The 14,845-nt window shown below is 40.5% G+C and overlaps 1 protein-coding gene across 1 annotated transcript in view; it reads right to left on the bottom strand.

Moving 5' to 3' along the window:
• Positions 1–975: 975 nt before the first annotated feature.
• Positions 976–14,845, bottom strand: part of SETD7 (SET domain containing 7, histone lysine methyltransferase) — a 90,231-nt gene continuing 76,361 nt past the window's right edge. Inside the window, exon 8 of the mRNA XM_064285304.1 lies at positions 976–1,427. Coding sequence (XP_064141374.1) covers positions 1,382–1,427 — 46 coding nt within the window. The 3' untranslated portion in view covers positions 976–1,381. The remainder of the gene's footprint in view (positions 1,428–14,845) is intronic.

Raw genomic sequence — 14,845 nt, 5'->3', positions numbered from 1 at the left:
AATTTAAAATAAGCAAAATAAAATAATTATTTAAAAAAATTTTATCTTCTCATCCTTTTAATTTTCTATTTTGTGTATGTTTCTTAATCTACTTAATAGTACAGATTGTGATTATAATTTTATTTTATTAATACTTAACATTTATTTATTTACTTACTTTACTTTATACGAAGGTTATGAAGGTTTACAGGACAAACTAGTTTCTCATCAGTCAGTACACGCATTGTTCTATAACATTGGTTAACAACCCCATGACATGTCAGCACTCTCCCCTCTCAACCCTGGGTTCCCTATTACCAGCTTTTCTGTTCCCTCCTTCCTTCTAGTTCCTGTCCCAGGGCTGGTGTGCCCCTTTAGTCTGGTTTTGTTCCATGGGTCTGTTCAATCTTTGGCTGAAATGTGAATCTCAGGAGTGATTTCATTACTGAGCTGAAAAGGTATCCAGGAGCCATAATCTCAGGCTTTCTCCAGTCTCTGTCAGGCCAGCAAGTCTGGTCTTTTTTTTTTTTTGAGTTAGAATTTTGTTCCACTTTTTTCTCCAGCTCTCCGGGACCCTCTATCGTGATCCCTGTCAGAGCAGTCTGGTGGTAGCCGGGCACGGTCTAGTTTTACTGGACTCAGTCTGGTGGAGGCCGTGGTAGATGTGGTCCATTAGTGATTACAATTTTATATGAATCAGTAAACATATATTGGGAGTGCTTGCTCAGACGATTGTTAGTGATAAAGATGAGTGATCTAAAGACTACTAATGTAAAGGAGTAGTCTGTAAAGCAGCCTTAACAGTTGGCAGGTGTGTCTTCTTTGCTTCCTGACTTTGTGGCTACAAGAAAATAACTACTGAAGTAGTACAGGTAGTCCCTGACTTACAGCGGGGTTCTGTTTCTATGACTTCATTGTAAATTGATTCTGACATAAATTGAACACCTCATTTTTTTTTAGTTTTATTATTATTGTATTTATTATCAGTATCTTTATAAACTGGATCTTTATTTGTCTTTGGGAGTTGGAAACATTGCCTTTAAACTTACAGGTATATTTTAACATTGTATGTAGTACATATTACTAAGAGTAAAATAAACAAAAACAAACATGATTGTAAGTGTGGCTTGTGGTAACTAATACCTTGTAAGTCGGGAACTAACTGTATATCCTTTGCTTTACAGGAGCCACTGCCCGAGGCTTTGTAAGTACCTTCCCTTTATTCCATTCTTTGCACCAATTATGGTGGAAGAAGGAGGAGCTGTTCTCATTAATTCTGCTTATAGGAGCTTTGATTACGCATAATAGTCTCCATATCTTCTTGGTCAGCATCTCATATCTGAATGCCATTTGTTTTTTGTACAATCATCCTTTTCCCCAGTGTTCACCATTTGAAAATTACTCATATCCTCAAGTGATTCCTCTTGATTCTTTTAACAATTGAGCTCCTAGAAGAAAAAATTCCAGACGTGATGGCTGAGTCATGCTTTGTGAAAATGGGCAACTTATGCCCAGCACAATCCTATAGCAATATGGCATTAAGACTTGGCTGAGAACATGTGTCTTCCGGGAGTTTTGTCACATTAAAGGAAAAATGAAGTCACTCTACTTTGAACTTCTTTGCTAAGCTTAACGAAGCATTTCTTAGTTTTAAAAAGAGAATGAACATACAATACTGAACTCCCTCCATCTTTTTCTTCTGCATCATAATGGTAAGCAAAGTCCAGTTCTGCAAGCTCAATCTCAGCAAGACCCTATGAGCTGTATTACAAATCTCTATTGTACCATCTGCAAAATGGGACAATAATAGTATCCATCCCCTTTAAGGAAACCCTGGTGGTGTAGTGGTTAAGAGCTATGGCTGCTAACCAAAAGGTCAGCAGTTCAAATCCACGAGGGACTCCTTGGAGACCCTGCAGAGTGGTTCTACTCTGTCCTGTAGGGCTGCTACGAGTCAGAATGGACTTGATGACAGCAGGTTTGGTCCCCTTTAAAATCTTAAGACAGTCATGATTAGATTGATTTATACTAATCAAATCCTCTTACAAGCATAAGTAGGACTTCATATTTCTACAATTGACAATGTGGTTTCTAATACAAACTTCTCTGCTTTTTATCATCCATCATGTCCAAATTTATTATAGCCAGAATCATTCTGGGCCTTACAAATTGAATTCAAATAGCTATCCTCAATTTTAGGTATACTTCTTATCAGAAGCAGAACAAAACAAAATAAAAAGCCACCTAGCTCTTCTGAACCTTGTGCCTTAATCTGGAGCCTCTGGCCAGCACCTAGAGGCTCGCTCAGATCACGTGCTGCTCCAGAAGAGGGGGCCCATTACCGCTGCACAGGCAGGAAGCTAATGTCTCCTAGGAGACCGCTTTGACCTCTCTCCCCTGCAGAGCCTCAGGGCTGCTCACTACAGCCCAGCTTTTGGAACCTGGTCAACGGCAGCTGCTTTAGGAATGAGGTTCTGAACTTAAATTAGTTTTCGTTTTGGAGACCACACACTGAGTCACTCTATCCAATCTGCCCCTACAAGGTCTCTATCCAGGAGACAGATTCTGCACCACGCCTAAAACCACAGGGGGCCTATGAGAATTACTGAGACCTGGAAAAAAAAAAAAAAAACAACTCAAAATATAGAGATAAAATTGATAAATCAAAATTAACCAAAAACCAAACCCAGTGCCGTCGAGTCGATTCCGACTCATAGTGACCCTATAGGACAGAGGAGAACTGCCCCACAGAGTTTCCAAGGAGCGGCTAGCAGATTCCAACTGCAGACCCTTTGGTTGGCATCAGTAGCACTTAACCACTACGCCACCAGGGTTTCCAATCAAAATTAAGAAGTGTTTAATTAAATGTTTACAGCTAAAATTTATGTTGAAGTCATTAATTGTGAAAATTTTCGTATTCGTGACGGAATAATTATATTTGAAGACAATTAGCAGATTAAATTATTTCACATTTAAAGAACACCCTGTTTACTGAAGAACTATAACTAATCATGAATTAAATGGCTTAATTATGGCTAACTTATTTCAGAGGCAAAATGATTTTTTTTTCATAAAAAACCTTACAGTACTGTGGGTGCATTTTAATATATTTGATATGTTGTAGAGTGAGGCCTACAAAAGAAAGGGTGCTTGGAAATCTGAATACAGACGTGTGTTAGATGGTATTAGGAATGATTGTTGGTCTTCTTTGGTGTGATTTTTGGTATTGAAGTTATATAGGAGAATGTCTCCATTCTTAGGAGATGCATGTGGAAGTATTTAGGGACGAAGTGTCCTGATGTCAGCAACCTGCTGTCATGGATTGAATTGTGTCCCCCCAAAATACCTGTCAACTTAGCTTGGCCATGAGTCCCAGTATTGTGTGACTGTCCACCATTTTATGTGATTTCCCTGTGTGTTGTAAATCCTATCACTGTGATGAAATGAGATGCATTAGTGGCAGTTATATTGATGAGATATGTAAGATTAGTGTCTTAAGCCAATCTCTTTGAGATATATAAGAGAGAAGCCAGCAGAGAGATAGGGGGACCTCGTACCATCAAGAAAGCAGCGCCAGGAGCAGAGCTCATTCTTTGGACCTGAGGTTCCTGTGCTGAGATGCTCCCAGACTAAGGGAAGACTGATGACAAGACCTTCCTCCAGAACCCACAGAAAGAGGGGGGCTTCCCCTGGAACTGGCACCTGAATTCGGACTTCTAGCCTACTGGACTGTGAGAGAATAAACTTCTCTTTGTTAAAGCCGTCCAACTTCTGGTATTTCTGTTGTTGCAGCACTACATGACCTAGACACCTGCTTTCAAAATGTTCCACAAAGTAATAACAACAGGTCTATGGTGGGAAGGAGGAGGAACTACTCTCATTCACTCCGCTTATACCTGATTATGTATAATAGTCTCTACATCATTATGGTCGGTATCTTGTATTTGATTGTCATTTGTTTCCTACATAATCATACTGTTCTCCACAGTGGTCACCATCTGGAAATCACTCAGCATGTCAGCAGCCTACTTTCAAAACATACTGTAAAACAGTAACAACGTATATATATGCATGTCTGTGTGTATACATGTGCAGGTAGCCCCCCACTTATGGAGTCCCATTCTGATTACGCAGACGTAAGTCAATTCTGATGTTAAGTCAAATACCTCTTTTTTTTTTAATTGCCTTTTATTATCAGTATCTTTATAAATCTGGCAGTGTTTTGCACAGTAAATCATAAAATTGAACATCTGCAAGTGAACATCTGAGAATGATAACATCAGCAAATTACACAATGCAATACATTACTAATGATAAAATGTACCAATAAATGGACGGTTGCAAGTAGGGTTTGTGGTAACTCGAATACATCGTAAGTCGGGGACTACCTGCAAACACACACACAGACACACACACACATATACAGACAGTGAGAATAAAGGTGGCAAAATAGCAACAAGTGCTTTGAAGACATTAATAAAGCAGAGTAAAAGGATAAAGAGTGATGGAGGCGGGAGGGGCATTATTTGGATATTTGGTCGGGAAAAGCCTCTCAGAGGGGTAACATCTGAACCAGCTCTGAAGGAACTCAACAAGCCACAGGAAGGTCTGAAGGAAGAATATTCTAGGCGCCGGGGAGAGAGCACATGCAAAGACTCTGAGACAGGACTTGTCGACACTTGATGCTGTCCAATTTTTTTTCTTTCTTTTTTTGGTGAATCTTGTGAGAGTGAAATGGTCCCTAATGATTTTGTCTTTTCATCATTTATTTGTTACACGTACTTCATTTTCTGAGAAATTCCTGTCAATGCCTTTTGCCCATTTTTCTATTGAGTTTTGTCTTTTCTTTTTTTTTTTAAAGCAATACTTGACAGTATCAAAGTGTAACATTTTTAAAATCTGCTGATTGAAAAACGGTATGTTGCTGTGCCTGAAGTTGTCTTTTCTTATTGATTTGCAGGAGTTCTTAACATATTCTGGATACAGCTGTGGATTATATGTGAGGCAGCTATCCTCTCCCTGCTGATGGGTTGTCTTTTCACTCTTTTAAGGCTGTCTTTCAAAGAACAGATGTTCTTAATTTTAACGCAGTTGAATTTATCAATCATTTTATGTATGGTTTGTGCTTTCGTGTCTTAAGAAAATGTTCTTATCCTAAAGTAAAAGACTTGTTCCAGGTGCATGTTCTGCTAAATGTTTTATGGTTGCATTTTTCACAAGTCCTTAGTCTACTTGGAATTGATATTTGTAGTTTGAGGTAAGGATCTGATTTTGTATTTTTTTTCACACGAATATCTGATTGTTCTGACACCGTTCATGAAGTACTCCACCCTTTTCCTACCGACCTATTGTTGTTAGGTGCTGTTGAGTCAGTTCCAGCTCAGGGCGATCCCATGGGTGCAGAGTAGAGCTGCTCTATAGAGTTTTTAAGGCTGTGACCTTCTGGAAGGAGATCACCAAGCCTATCTTCTGAGGCTCTTTGAGTGGGTTGAACTGCCAACTTTTCAGCTAGTAGGTCAGCACTTAACCACTGTAGTAGCCACTTATCATCAACAGAAGCTCCACGCGCACATGGATCTGTTTCTGGGTTGCTTTTTTTCCATTGGTCTGTCTATTCCTGGGCAGTTACCACACATTCTTAATGTCTATAGCTTTATATCTTGATATTTGGGAGAGCAAGAGCCTCATGTTGCTCTTCTTCCACAGTCTTGGTTATTCCTGGGCCTCTGTTCTTCTACACAAAGTTTAGATTCAGCTATTAAAGTCTATGAAGGGCCTTACTAGAATTGCTTTGAATTTTTCTATCAACTCAGGAGAATTGATATATTAACAGTGTCGAGTCTTTCTATCCAAGAATATGGTAAATTATTCCATTTATTTTTCTTTAATTAGGTTTTCTTTCTTTTTCAATAAAGTTTTATTTTTCTTCTTAGAGACTCAAATATCTTTTAACAGATTTAATTCTAGATACTTTAATTTTTGTTGCTTTTTAAAGGCCTCTTTAAATAGTTTCATTTTCTATTTGGTTGGTTTTGGTATATGGACATGCAATTAATTTTCATATGTTGATTTTTGTATCCAGGAACAAAGTAAAGTATTATTAATTGGATTTTTTTGGTAGTCCACAGAAATAATCATATCATCTGCAAATAAGAACAGCTTTTTTACATTCTTTCCAATAACCTTTATCTTATTTTATTACACTGGCCAAGATAGCTAACACAATATTAAATAGGAGAGGCGAGAGCTGACTCCCATGTCTTGTTCCTAATCTTAAAGAGAATGCTCTTGACTTAAATGTGATGTTTGCTGGAGGTTTTTCACAGACACCTTTTCCTTTTTCTCATTAAATTCCTCTCAACTCCACTTTGCTTCCTTTGAAGTTAAAAGCCTTATTACTCTGTTCTATTCTGGGCCAGGCTTTTGCTTTATATATTATCTCATCTAAACTCGTTACTGTTTAGTCGACTGCGACTCATAGCAACACTATAGAACAGAGTAGACTGACCAATAGATTTTCCAAGGAGCGGCTGGTAGATTCGAACTGCTGATGTTTTGGTTAGCAGCCATAGCTCTTAACCACTACGCCACCAGGGTTTCCATTATCTCATTTAGTCTTCACAATAACTCTTACAAGGTAGGTATTAATGCTTCTTTTAGAGAAGTGAGGTAACTTTTCTAAAATGATACTGTTGGAAAGGGATAAAGCCAGGATTTAATGTCAGATTTGTCTGCCTTCAGGGCCCCTGCTCTTTCAGGGAAGTTTGCCGCCTCGTTCTTGGGTTGAAATGTATCCGATATAGAGAACCCTAACGGAGATGAGTCAGAGCAGTTGGTGATAGGATAGAAGAGGTGTGTGAGGAAAGGGCATGAAGAGGAATGGGAATTTAAATAGACATGGAAGGCTGCTTCACCCGGGGAAATGACGTTGAGTTTGCAGGAAGCAGGCATTGTATCTTGAACACCTTCTCCTCCAGCTGTCTTCTCCCAGGACTCCCTGAGTTGTCTATCGCAATGGGAATTCAGATAGTTATTTGGCCATGATGGGGACGCAGTACCTTTTATTACATTCTTTCTCATCCAGTCATAATTGTTCTCCTACTTTATTTTTGTTTGTTTTCTTTTGTTTTTGCCACAAAGTTGGCTCCTCTGTCTGCCCCTCTGGGAAGTCACCTGAGTACCCTGAATGTCTTGTATTAAGCACTTGTCATTCCTACTACTCACTCTTGCTTGGCCAAGAATTTCATTGATGAAAAAAAGGTAACCAATAGAAGATGGAAATCCACAGGGAAGACTCATTCATTTCTTCAACCAGTATTGAATGTCTCATATGTTCCAAGCACTGGGGCTGAGAATATAGCAAAAAACAAGACAGGTCCCAACCCCAGAGAAGCTTGTATTCTAGTGGTAGAAGACAGAAAACCAATAAATAAGTACACCAAATAACTGTGGATTTGAATAAGTGCTCAGAATGAGACAAACTGGGTGATGAGGTCAAGGGTAAATGGCGAAGCCTTCTAAGACAGGATGGTCAGGGATGGTTTGAGCTGATTGCTGCTGAAGGTTGAGAGCGAGCTAGCCAGCACAGAGCTAGAGGGAGAACACTAGGCAGAGGAATCAGCAGGTGTAAAGGCTTCAAGCCAGGAAAATGCTTGGCAAGCTCCAGGAACAGAAGGTCTGGCTGGAGTACAGGGAGTGGGGAGAACGGACTGAACGACACTGGAGAGACAGAGGGAGCTAGGCCACTGTAAATAGTTTAGATTTTACTCTAACTGCAATGGAAAGCCATTGAAGCGTTTTCAGCAGGGCAAGCACATGACTGATTTTACTGTTTTTAAAAGTCACTCTCGTTGCTATGGGTTGGATGGTTGAGATGAAGGCGGGATGGCAAAGGAGTGTATCTTTTTTATGTAGCTTTTTTTTTTTCTTGGAGGCTCCATTTAGTGACCACCTCCTCCCCTCCCCCCACTTAAATCTCATTGGCCAGAGCTGGGTCCAGTGCAAGGAATTTTTGGACGGTAACAATTTTAGGTAGGAGGGCAAGGGAAAAATAGCTAATCCACAGTGTCTGCTACTGGGGTCATCTGGATTATATTTAAAAGAAGTCTGTGAAATAGGCAGGGTAGTTTTTATGAGACTCATTTATAAAGGGGAAACAGCATTAAAGATCACAAAGGTCAGAGGCATAGAGTAAGGACTGGAGTCTAGATCTTTTGCCTTCGGATCAAGCATGCTGTTCTCACTACATTTCATCATTCTGGGCCCTGCAGAAGGCTGATGCTGGGCACATGGGTCTCAGGGCTCGTGCACTGGTGAACAAACCAGTCTTCCGTGTTTGATATCCAGTGTACCTGAGCAGTTATCAGGGCTGAACTGCCACTGTGAGCAATGCTAGGCTATTGAACCAGACTTTGGAATGGAAAGGAGTCTTCAAAAAATGAGAAGATAAAAACATAAATAGCGTCTTCTGGAGTCGCTGGGTGATGCAAATGGTTAACACACTTGGCTGTTAACCGAAAGGTTGGAGGTTCAAGTCCACCCAGAGGCACCTCAGGAGAAAGACCTGCTGATCACCTTTTGAAAAATGAGCCATTAAAAATTCTTTGGAGCACAGTTCTACTCTGACATACACAGGGTCACCATGAATTGAAATTATCTTGATGGCAACTGGAGGAAAGAAAGAGAGAGAGTTAACAAGTATTTTTCTACCAAACAGAATAGTAAAGTACAGCATGTGTACCCCAAGGGATACAGAGGACGATCCACTGGAGTGTGGGAAAGATATTGGAATTTTGTTTTTGTAAGAACATGGAAGTTCAGCCTTACTAATGTTTAATATGCGAATTGACACAGAATGCCAGACGGGCACATGCCTTACACAGAAAGGATTCAGGTATCCTGAGGGAAGAATAAGAGCTCTGTAGTGGCTCCCTAACTGTCCGTTCACTTTCAGTGTCTCAGACAGTATGGGTTTACAAGTGCCTGGTGAAATGGATTTACCAGTAATATTATTGTAAATGGTAAAATCTTTGCATTTCCTTGTAATGAAATGGGGATTGTCACTGAAATTTCACTTAGAAAAATAATGTTTAATAATAGCCATATACATATATGTAGGAAACCCTGGTGGCGTAGTGGTTAAGTGCTACAGCTACTAACCAAAAGGCTGGCAGTTCAAATCCACCAGGCGCTCCTTGGAAACTCTACGGGGCAAATCTACTCTGTCCTATAGGGTCGCTATGAGTTGGAATTGACTGGACAGCCACGGGTTTGGGGTTGTTTTGCTTTATGTATATATGTGTAAAATCATATGGCATTGCAGCCGGAAGATTTAAAAATATGGCATTATAGATTATACGCAGTAAGTTTTTCCAGATTCATGAACAATCTCTTTCATGTATTTCTTTTATCCTTTTAACTAGTTTGCATGGAAATATTTCCCAGTAGTTACATATCATGATTTTGTTTTTACTGTGAAAATTAAGTGAAATACCAAAAGGAAAGTGCCCAGTACAATGCTGCATAGTAAATATTCAATAAGTTATAGCTATTGTTCCAGAAATTCAAGGAAGGCAACCACAATCTAGATGGGGTGTTTCTTCACCTGGCTGGCTTCTTCCTAGAGGTTCCATGAGGAGACATTCATTCATTACCTTGGGACATTTTCCTTACCTCAGTGGTTTCCCTGGCCTTTATAGGCTCGGAATCTGGATATTTTGTCAGCATGCTAAGAACAGCACCTGACCTTTCAGGACAAACTCATTAACACAACTCATAAAACTAGTGTACAAAACCAGAATCCTAGTTTAGTCACAAACAACGAAGAATATGACCATCACAGGATCGAGACACTGTGCTGGTCTGATCAGAGCATGTTTTCCCTGAAGGTAGATCGATAATCAGAGGCTTGCAGGCTGGGCAGGGAATCAGAACGAGGGGAGTTTCCAACTTAGGTAAATGTAATGCTTAGTGATACCTGATATACCCACTTCACAGTAGGGATTCATTTGCCTATGGGAACAGGAAATACAAAGTCAATTGCTTCCACAGTATTAACTGGTTGCCCTCGAGTCAATTCTGACTTGTAGGGGGGACCCTATAGGACAGAGTAGAACTGCCCCAGAGGGTTTCCAAGGAGCGCCTGGTGGATTTGAACTGTCAACCTTTTGGTCAGCAGCTGAGCTCTTAACCGCTACGCCACCAGGGCTCGTCAACAATATGAGGACAAGTAATATTTGCTTCTGTGACGCTTCTTTTTTGGTATGCATATAGCCAGCAATTTTCTGGGTTTTTAAAATTTTTTTTTCTTTAACTTTTTATTATAATTTAAAACATATGGAAGACACAGAGTATAGGATAATGGACCCCCATGTGCCCCTCAGCCAGCTTCAATCATTATCAATGCTCCCTCAGTCTGGCCTCATCTATATCTATAGCACTATCCACTTCCCACATCACCTGTATTATTTTGAAGAAAATTCTGAACATTCTGATTGTTTTTAAAGATACTTTATCTAGTCAAGTCCTACTGGTTTGAGAGCCACACTTTCTTTTATCCCCACCTCTGATGATTTTAGATATCGTTGCTCTGATTTTAAAATTACTTCCACAGAGTTATTTTCAAGTTCCATTTAGCAGGGTACATTCCACTCACTCTTATCTTTTCTTAATTGCTCTTAATTGCTCAGGAATGTCATTTGAGCCTCATGCACTGAACTGCACCCTGAAGCAGGAAGTCTCGGTGGTCTGTGTGCCTGGGGGCTTATCCAAGTGGCGCCCCGGAACCTGCGTATTTAACAAGTTCCCAGGTGACTCCTAAGACCACTGAAGTTGGAGAACCTCTGACTGAGAATGTTCTAAGACTATTATGGTAGGCAGGTCTCAAGCTGTGGTGCTGAAAAACTGCAACAGAGGCTTCAGAAAACCAGTCGCATTTTTCTAGTGTTTCTCCACCCACTCTCTTGTTGGCTCTCACTTCTCATTGTGCTGGAGGCCCTGAAGCTGGAATCTCATGTTCCACGGTGACTGTGTCAGGGTGGTTCTTCTGCAGAGTGAAGGGCTTGAACTTTGAAATAGCTATCGTCTGCTCAGAAGTCTTTCACTTTCAGGTTTCCGGCTGCGTACCACATAGCTGAGCTTGCTGTCTTACCTAGATAAGTGGTGTCTCTGTAGAAACACACACACACACACACAAATGGGCAGGGTAGAGAAATTTCTCTCATGTCTCCATCCTATTGGGACTGTTGGGATAACTTACTTTCCTTTTAGGGACTAATATAAATGGGTATGGAATGGATACAACTCCCCTGGTTAATCTACCACTCACACAGTAAGTTGGAATATGGCTCCTTTTTTTATTTCAAGCTCCATTTTAAGCTACTTAAGATTTTTCTGTTTTGGAGAAACTATATCCCTCTGCCCCAGATAGAGAACTAGTTCTAGCATCTAGAAGAAACTCAGGAAGCTGCTAGTAGGTAAGGGTATCTACATACTACCATTTAATTCTGTATAGTTTGTGCATATGATTACCTAGAAGGTACCTTTCCCTGGTGTGATTGTTAAGGTTGTGTGTCAACTTGGCTGGGCCATGATTCTCAGTGGTTTGGCAGTTATGATGTAGTTTGGCAGTTGTATGATGTTGTGATCACTTCCATGATGAGATCTGCTGTGAGTAGCCAATCAGTTGAAAGGCAGTTTCCTCAATGATGTGGCCCTCATCAAAAAAAAGTGGACTTTCTGGCAAGACTCTCAGGCTTTTGCTCGCTCTGGATCCTGCAGCTGGCTCCTGTTTGTCTGACTTCCAGTTCTTGGTACTTGAGCTAGCAGCTTACCTGCCATCTTACCTGCTGATCTTGGGATTCATGGCTCTTCCCAGCCTGTGAGCAAGAGCCCTGCTCTCTGACCTGCCAATCTTGGGTTCACCAGCCCCTTCAGCTACATGCATCAGGAGAAGCCTCTATCCTGATCCATGGACTTGAGACCTTCTAGGCTCTACAACCTTGTGAGCCATTTCCTTGATATAAATCACTTGCAATATATATGTATATGCTTTACTGGTTCTGCTTCTCTAGAGAACCCAGCCTAAGACACCTGGTGATCCATGATTCTTTCACCACGTCACGGTTGACTCATTTCCAAAAACAAACAAACAAACAAAAATGTAGGTCAGGGAAGTACAATAAATTCATTTAGGACTACTGAGCTCATAACCCATGTTTTGCAGAAAACTGCTTTAGCCACATAGAGATTTTACAGAGCTATTTGACATAAAAATATTTTGTTTGTTTTTAAAGATAAACTAGCTTTGTTTGATTTTGTTTACTGTAGGTTCCAAAAGTGCTATTTGAGATGATTCAAAAAATAGAAACTCTAGAAGAGGCATCCTCCATTTGGCTATTCAAAGTCCAAACTAATAGTATGAAAAAAATCAGCCTTTTCCATCAAGTTTACATTATCCTTTCACAACATTTCTTTCTGTTTTGTATCTACAAGTCAGAAACAGCATGAGAATAAGTCTTCACCACAAGAGGGAGCTGAACAATGAAGACATTAAACCAAGCCAGAAACCAAATCCATCCCATCCAGTGGATTCCAACTCAGGGCGACCCTACAGGACGGAGTAGAACTGCCCCATAGGGTTTCCAAGGCTATAAATCTTTATGGAAGCAGACTGCCACGTCTTTCTTCCATGGAGCAGCAGGTGAGTTTGAACCACCAACATTTCGTTAACAGCCCAGTGCTTAAGCACTGGGTCACCAGGACTCATGAAGACATCAGTGGTTTGTTTTTGGAAAAATTAATAAAAACTGTTAGGAGTCAGCCCCAGAGCACTAATGCCCTGTGGCATGGGTTCAGGTTGTTACGGGGGTTGGGAGGCTTGAGTAACAGGTAGAGTGCATTCCTCCACTTGGGGCTACGAGGGTATAAGTGCTCTTCACATTCAGAGAGAGCTTCACGAATTGAGTCTACCGCAATTTGGAGATTATGTTAATTCAAACTGGAGCTAACAGATTTAGCTTTGTATCAGCTAAAGTGTTTCTTTTTTTCCAAATTAACTGTAAATAAGTTTTTTGGGGGATGGAGTATTTAAATTAATGAAACAATTTTCCTGTGACTGAGAAAACAATTATTTTTAAGGATACTGCATACAAGCCATCTTTCTACTAATTTCAATTATTCTCATTTTCTAATTAGAGTGATCTCTTAAAGAATATTCATAGGCAAAGTTCTTTTGCTGAGTTTGAATTATGTTGTGTGCAGGAAAGCAACAAAATATGTTGCATTTGTACATACAATACAGGGTAAGTCAGCACAACTGGACTAAACCAAAAGCTAAGAAGTTTCTGAATACCCCCAAATGCTTTGAGGGACTGAGTAGCAGGGGTCTGGGGACCATGTTTTCAGGGGACATCTAGGTCAACTGGCATAACAAAGTTTATTAGGAAAATGCTCTGCATCCCACTCTGGTGAGTGGCATCTGGTATCTTAAAAGCTAGCAAGTGGCCATCTAAGATGAATCAATTGGTCCCAACCCACCTGGAGCAAAGGAGAATGAAGAGCACCAAGGACACAAGGAAAATATGAGCCCAAGAGACAGAAAAGGCCACATAAACCAGAGACTCCATCAGGCTGAGACCAGAAGAACTAGATGGTAGCCTGGCTACCACCAGTGACTGCCCTGATAGGGAACACAACAGAGTCCCTGACAGAGCAGGAGAAAAGTGGGGTGCAGACCTCAAATTAAAAGAAAAAGAACTGACTTAATGGTTTGACTGAGACTGGAGGGACCCCAGAAGACACGGCCCCCAGACACTCTGTTAGCCCAGAACTGAAATCATTACCGAAGCCAACTCTTCAGACACAGATTAGACTGGACTATAAGACATAAAATGATACTCATGAGGAGAGCGCTTCTTAGCTCATGTAGATACATGAGACTAAATGGGCAGCTCCTGTTCAGAGGCAAGATGAGAAGGCAGAGATATCAACCCCTGCTTAAATATTGGGTGTAAATAATTCTAGTCTTTCCTGTTCTCCCTACTTTAAAAAAAATTTTTTATTTAAATGTTACGTAAGCTAAATGGGCAGCTTCTGTCTGGAGGTGAGATGAGAAGGCAAAAAGGGGCAGGCGCTGGTTGAACGGACATGGGAAATCCGGGGTGGAAAGGAGGAGTGTGGTGTCACATTATAGGGAGAGCAACTAGGGTCGCATAACAATGTGTGTATAAGTTTTTGTGTGAGAAACTAACTTGAACTGTGAACCTCACTTAAAGCCAAGAAAAAAGAAAATAAAAGAGAAGTTCCATAAGCTAAAAAAAAAGAAAAAATTTTGCATTTCCTTAATGCTACAATTCAGACAGTCCATATTTGTGATAATTCACCATACTGGTAAATGCCCTGCGTTGGTTTTTTATGGCTGCTAAAAAAAAACAAACAAAAAACTACAAACTTAAAAAAAATAACAATAACAACAACAACCCCCAAATCCATTGCTGACAAGTGGATTCCAACTCATTGCAACCCTACAGAACAGAGTAGAAGTGCCCCATAGAGTCTCCAAGGCTGTAATCTTTGTGGAAGCTGACTGCCACATCTTTCTCCCATGGAGCTTCTGGTGGATTCGTACCACCAACCTTCTGGCTAGCAGGTGAGCGCTTAACCACTGTGCCACCAGGGCTCCATACTACAAACTTGTTGTTAGGTATGTTAGAGTTGGTTCCAGCACAGGAACTCTATGTACAACAGAATGAAACACTGCCTGGTCCTGCACCATCCTCACAGTTGCTGCAATGTTGAAGCCCACTGTTGCAGTCACTGTGTCAATTCGTCTTGTGAAGGTGTTCCTCTTTTTCACTAACCCTCTACT

Source organism: Loxodonta africana, chromosome 5 (genome assembly GCF_030014295.1).
Source record: "Loxodonta africana isolate mLoxAfr1 chromosome 5, mLoxAfr1.hap2, whole genome shotgun sequence".
Lineage (NCBI taxonomy): Eukaryota > Metazoa > Chordata > Mammalia > Proboscidea > Elephantidae > Loxodonta > Loxodonta africana.
This window is presented reverse-complemented; position numbering and strand designations above follow the sequence as displayed.